This window comes from Micromesistius poutassou (assembly GCF_964030765.1).
Source record: "Micromesistius poutassou genome assembly, chromosome: 2".
Lineage (NCBI taxonomy): Eukaryota > Metazoa > Chordata > Actinopteri > Gadiformes > Gadidae > Micromesistius > Micromesistius poutassou.
In genome coordinates, this window is record NC_140272.1 from 16,892,911 (window position 1) to 16,898,910 (window position 6,000).

General features: G+C 48.0%; 1 protein-coding gene across 1 annotated transcript in view; it reads left to right on the forward strand.

Annotated features, from left to right (window-relative positions):
• The window catches only part of pax7a (paired box 7a), a gene marked incomplete at both ends in the record, with an annotated part of 32,319 nt that overhangs the window by 22,321 nt on the left and 3,998 nt on the right, over window positions 1-6,000 (forward strand). Inside the window, one exon of the mRNA XM_084463446.1 lies at window positions 5,360-5,507. Within this exon, the coding sequence (XP_084319572.1) occupies window positions 5,360-5,507 (148 nt within the window). The remainder of the gene's footprint in view (window positions 1-5,359; window positions 5,508-6,000) is intronic.

Below are 6,000 nucleotides of genomic sequence, written 5' to 3' on the forward strand. Positions count from 1 at the left end.
TTCGCCGCTGACTCATAACCTAAGCCCCCCCCGCTTCATAAACAAACCACATGTCTTCTGCCCCCGCATGCCACGTTAAAGGGCTCTCACCATCCATCTTCATCAGACCCCCGTCGCTAAGATCACACACACACACACACACACACACACACACACACACACACACACACACACACACACATTAACACACACAAACACACACAACACACAAACACACACACACTTCTGCTGCTAGTAACAGCCCTGCGATGGTTTTATCACTCTGGCTGACAAATTGTGGCTCACAATCCATATCTCTCAGTACTTGACCCCCAGGCAGGCTCAGTGAATGCCAGTGTGTTCAAGTGTGTATGTGTGTGTATGTGTGTGTGTGTGTGTGTGTATGTACAATGTGTGTGTGTGTGTGTGTGTGTGTTTAAAACACTACTGTGTGCATTCCTCTATGTGCCAGGTGGAGGTTGTGAGTCAAAGTCACCAAAGGGAGACATGAGGAACTATTTCCACTGATCGATGCTGCCTGCACAGTAAAAAAGTGAATTACATTCATCTTCATTCTGGTGGATGTTTTGAGGACCTCGGCTGAGGTTTCTCCCCCCCACGGCACGCAGCTGGCTCGTGTACTGAACCCCACGCGTAGATTCCCTTTCATTAGCAGTAAACATGCTCAGTGTAGCCATTATGTGAGGAGGAATCTAATAAGGTGTAAGTGTTGGTATTTATGAAGTGTGAAAATCAATTCAGACTTTTCCTCTTTATTGGCGGCTTGCGCCGGCCAGTTGATGAGTGCCGTGTGCCTTCGGTCTCCATTGCTGTGTGGAAGCGCTTTTGTGCTGCACAGGGGCTAACTGTGTAGCGACAGTTGAGCAAGTTCCACGCTGACCGCTGTAGCTTTTACACATTTGACGGTTTGGCCTTCTCCTAGTCGCAGATTAGACGTTTTTTTGTTTCAGAGGTTGTATCTCCCTCATCGTTTGTGATGTGATTATCAAATCACAAAGGATTATGGAGATACAACGTGTGTTGAAGTGTGGTTAGGGAACAATCCAATCATGGGTGAATGCAATAAGAGACAATGCAAATGTTGGCTGCAGACGACGACAACACAGACTCCACTTATTATGAGCCAATATGGAATTTCTTGATTGTTTTACCAAAACGTCTTGAGTACCGGCGGCGAGAGAAAGAGAGCGAGAGAAGGCACAATGGAGCCGAGCGGTGACAACCAAACCCAACAGGCACAAACTGTATTCCCGCCAGTGCGCTTTTATAAAGGAATAAATAGGATTTATGTAGATTGTAGGGGAGAAATTGTTGCAATGCATCCCTATGAATGTTCGAACAGTTTCTTATTATTAGAATTTAAATGACTTTGGTACAGTGCCTCTGTACTGCTGATACTTATCAAGCTAATCCCACTCTCCTCTCACACTTACACTCCTAGCTAGTTTAATTAGCATAGTGGCAGTCTGGAAGGCAAGCAGAGGGGGAGAGGAAGAGAGGGAGGGAAAGAGAGAGAGGGAGAATGGGGTTACCGGAGAGAAAATGAAAGCGAGGGGAATATTGCATGGTTTGAGACTGAGGAGGATTTGTATGTTGAAGCCGGTTGCATCACTGTTGTGTGTGTGTTTTGTGGATAGGAAGTCAACAGCGTATTTTGTTTTGTCTTTCATTTTGTCTCTCGGCATTCATGCATAGAACGGAGAATATTGGCTTCGGAAATAGCGCCACACATTCACCACTCTTTGAAAAAAATAATTTATGAGGCAGACGCTGAAACAATACAAGCGATCCGGTTGAAGTAAAAAAAAAAAAAGACACACATCGAAAGGTTTATTTGAATGGCCTTTCAGCGTCTGTAAATGCATGAAAACGTAGTGATTGCGTTATCGTTGATTGATCATATGAATAACGTCGAGCGCTGCTGGATGGCTCGGGATGAGTTGCTTCTTTGTGAGGACGAGTTGTCTTCAAGCCGCAGCTAAACAGAAATAGGAAAATGCTGTCAAGGCTTCGAATGTCACGCTTTTTGAGAACCCTGATGTGCGCTCTCCGCCTTGGAATCCTGGTTGGAGGCAACCGAATCCACAAATGTCCTCCAAGACTGTCTGCTTCTCGCCCACAGTGACTCAACTGCTGAAATACTTTGGTATTTCTGGTTCACTTTTTTGGTCAGCGAGCCGGGCTGAGCTATACTTGATGCCAACGTCGTACAAATTTCTGACTTCTCCCCCGAAAAGTTTCTCCCGAGAGGTTCAGACTCGGAGGATACCAACCGAGGGAGCTGGATAAGACTCAACCTAAAAATAAATAAGAATCTCCTCGCCCACAAAAAAAAAAACCAAACCCTGGTGAGTAGTAGAGGTTCCTCCATGGCAACCCTTGTAGCTCGATAGGGAGACATGGAGAAGCACTGTGCGGCTCTCATGTACTGCTCAGAGTTAAAGCCGATTGGGGAGAGAGAGAGAGAGAGAGAGAGAGAGAGAGAGAGAGAGAGAGAGAGAGAGAGAGAGAGAGAGAGAGAGAGAGAGAGAGAGAGAGAGAGAGAGAGAGAGAGAGAGAGAGAGAGCAATCTGCGGTCCAAGGTGACTTTGTGATCAGGTTCCAGCCCAGCTTCAAATCCCCAGCTTCAGGCTGTCTCTCTTTGTGTGATACAAAAAATGTGGGTGGTGTGGGTGCTGTGTGTCTAGGCGTGTGTGTGTGTGTGTGTGTGTGTGTGTGTGCGGTGACTGTGTGTGCGTGTGTATGTGTGTTTATACATGTGCACCCCTGTATATGGAGAAAGCCTGTGATGTTTTTGAAGTAAGCGAGTCCTTCCCTGGGAGTCAGTGACACATTACCTCCTCTGACCCAGTGCTGTTGAATAGACCCATCGGCTGGTTGAGTTCAATCGGGACACAGCCTTCAGTATCTTTGGTTCAGTGTACATATAGTCTGAGAGTAAATTCATTTAGGCAGATACTCTCTGCAGACTCCCCCAATTGAAGGGGGATGGATGGCAACCCCACGGCTGTTTAGATAGAAGTGGTTATAAAGGACAGCACGGGAACAACCAGTCCTTCCTAACCATTAAGAACTTACTATACTTTATGTTACCCTAATGGATCACATTATCACACAAATGTTCAGACTGAGGGCACCTTTTGATTTGCAACGGTGGAGACATTGTTGTGCTCTGTTCCTATTTGGTGCCCGTTCAAACTGAAGTGGGGGAACCGGCACAGATAATACCCATGTACGCAAACCGCCCGGCGAGACTCGTTTGATGAAAGAACGCACAAAAAGGGCAAAATGGTGGAATGGAGAGACGGAGAAGTCAGAGCGGCGTCTAAGCGTTTTTTTGTGTTGTGCCACTGATGGAACACCTCCTAGCTAAGCCCGGACGACAAAAGAGGGAAAGGAAGTTGAAGTGAACATAAAAGTGGGGTGAAGCGAGTGGAAGGGGTTCAGAGGTCGGAGGTGAAGTGGCACCGCAGAGGGAGGAGGGGCGGAGGGTGTGCGGTGGGGGGGGGGGAAAGAGTGTGTGGAAGGAAGGAGTGTACGCCCACCACCCCGCCCCCCCCCAAACCTCCCTCCTGGGGTCTGGGCAGCTGTTTGTCTGGCCCGGTTGGAGCTTAGATCAGACCCCAGCACCACGCTTCACTACATCCCAATGGCACCACTTTCAACAGGAGACACCCGCAACCACTTTGTCTCGGAAATACTCAGCCGTACGATTCCAACAGGGGATTGTTTTGAATCGATTGGAGGGCTATGGAGATGATGACTCCTCCCCCCCCCCCCACCCGCCGCCCGCCCCATTGGTTTTCACGGCGAACAACAAAACTTTTTCACCATTTCTCAGTTAAAGACTATTGTAAAGCTTTTTTCTTCACGGTGGACCACCATTTTGGTCTGTGGACCAAATTCAGCATGTATCTTAGTGGCACAGAGGTGCGCACAGAGAGAAAACGGGTTGAAATAGAGATCTCGGTTTAGTTTGGATCCCCTTGTAGGCCCATAGGAGTTTATGTGTATGTTTGTGTGCAGAGAGAGAAGCCAGCCCCAATAGCAGCGAGCGTGTCTCAGTCTAAGTCCCCTTGAAAGTGTCCCCCCTTTTTTAAGAGCTGTTTAAAAAGGGACGCCCCCTCTTTGTGTCCAGTGTTCTCTGTGGCGTATGGGAGGGTCTTTGTCCCCCTGCTTTCATGTGCCCACACAATGGCTGGGGCCGTTTGAAACACAACAGTAGATGAACTGCACTGACAGTGTATTAAACTCTGATGAATTGCCTGTGCGAGGCATAGATCAATGTCCTTCAACCCCTTAGCACACAGTGGGCCCGGGCCTTGTCTTGGTTAAATGGAACAGGTTGCTGGCTGGATGGCCGGCCTTTTGAGAAAGGCCTGATTATATTCATGTTTTGTTGAGGCAGAAGCCTTTTTAAAATGTGTAAATCACGTTGGGGCTGAAATGGGGGGCCTATTTTGTCTCTTCCATTCAGGGGGTTGACATTGTGCGTCTGTCTGCAGTTTGATGTAGATATGCGTTACTTTTCATGCGGGTCCAACTGAGCAGATATATATGGAGGTTTCTGCATATGCATTGTTTAAAAAAAAAAACGCTACTAGAATGTTTATCCCAGTGTATTTCTGGAAAACTCTTCCTCTTTATTCTCGGTAAAAAAAAAAACTTTTTCCTTTAAAACAACCGATAGCCATAGTTACAAAACCCAGCACTAAACCCGCGTCCCAGCGTGTAAATGTACACCGAAAGAGGAGTCGGCTACACTCCTCGTCCTCAGAAAGCGTCCCACAGGTTTCACAAACATACTTGAGATGTCTGGTTGCCAAAAGGGCTGGCGGACTACCTCTGACCCCTTAATGACTTATCCCCTCTGAAGGGGGGCTTAGGGCGGCCTGTTTACACAGATCACAGCCCCGGCCACTTAAGAAGAACAACAGGGCTGCCCCCGCCGAGCCTCCAGGGCCTCTCCCACAGGGACCGGCCTCTCCAGCCACCCCACGGCCCGCCTCACCCACCTTGAGATTAATCACAGGTGGCAGGGAGTGGTCTTAAGACACCCACTGGCTTGGAGAGAGGTGCGGGGGTGAGGAGGGGCTGAGTCTTGCATGCTGGTGGTGGTGGTGGTGCATTGTGTAATGAGGCAAAGATGGCGTCGCTCTGATGAACGAAGGAGAAGGAATAAAAAAAACGGACAGACACCGAGAGGGGATTTCCTCTGCGACGCGCAAGGGAGGATTTATGGGCTATCTCCGAGGTCCTGTTAAAGGAGAGATGTTTCATCACCACAGACTGTACATTGTGCTGTGTGTGTGTGCGTGTGTGTGTTATGTTTGAACTGACACTCCTCTTTCCTCCCTAGGTGTGGTTCAGCAACAGGCGTGCCAGGTGGCGCAAGCAGGCGGGAGCCAATCAGCTTGCAGCATTCAACCACCTGCTCCCTGGAGGCTTCCCACCCACCGGAATGCCGTCCTTACCCACCTACCAGCTCCCAGAGTCCAGCTATCCCGGTAGCACATTGGCCCAGGGTGAATATCGAATGGGTAGCATGAAGAAGAAATGAAGGGAGTGGGGTGGGGGGTGGGGGGGGGGGTTGGTCTTTACATCTATCATCTCCTATGAGCAGTATGTCTGCTATATTTGTTGCGGATGTTAATTCAATTGAAGCATCATATACGGACCACGTGCCACATAAAGGTTGCATACCGCTAGTCGTTATCTGTACAACAGGTTCTTTGTTACCGAGTGTGCCAAGACATACATTCTCATTTAATTTATTTAACAACAGAGGGGGCATTTGTATTTCCTGACAAAGATGGTGTGTTTGCGTGTGTGTGTGTGTGTGTGTGTGTGTGTGTGTGTACACTATTTCATTGTGTGTCTCAGAATTACTAACTAGCTAACTTAAACTTAAAAAATATATATATATATTCTTAATATAGAAACCTAGTGAGTCTGTGATTCCCCTGTTGACATTCCTTGGTTTTGTGTGTGCGTGCGTGT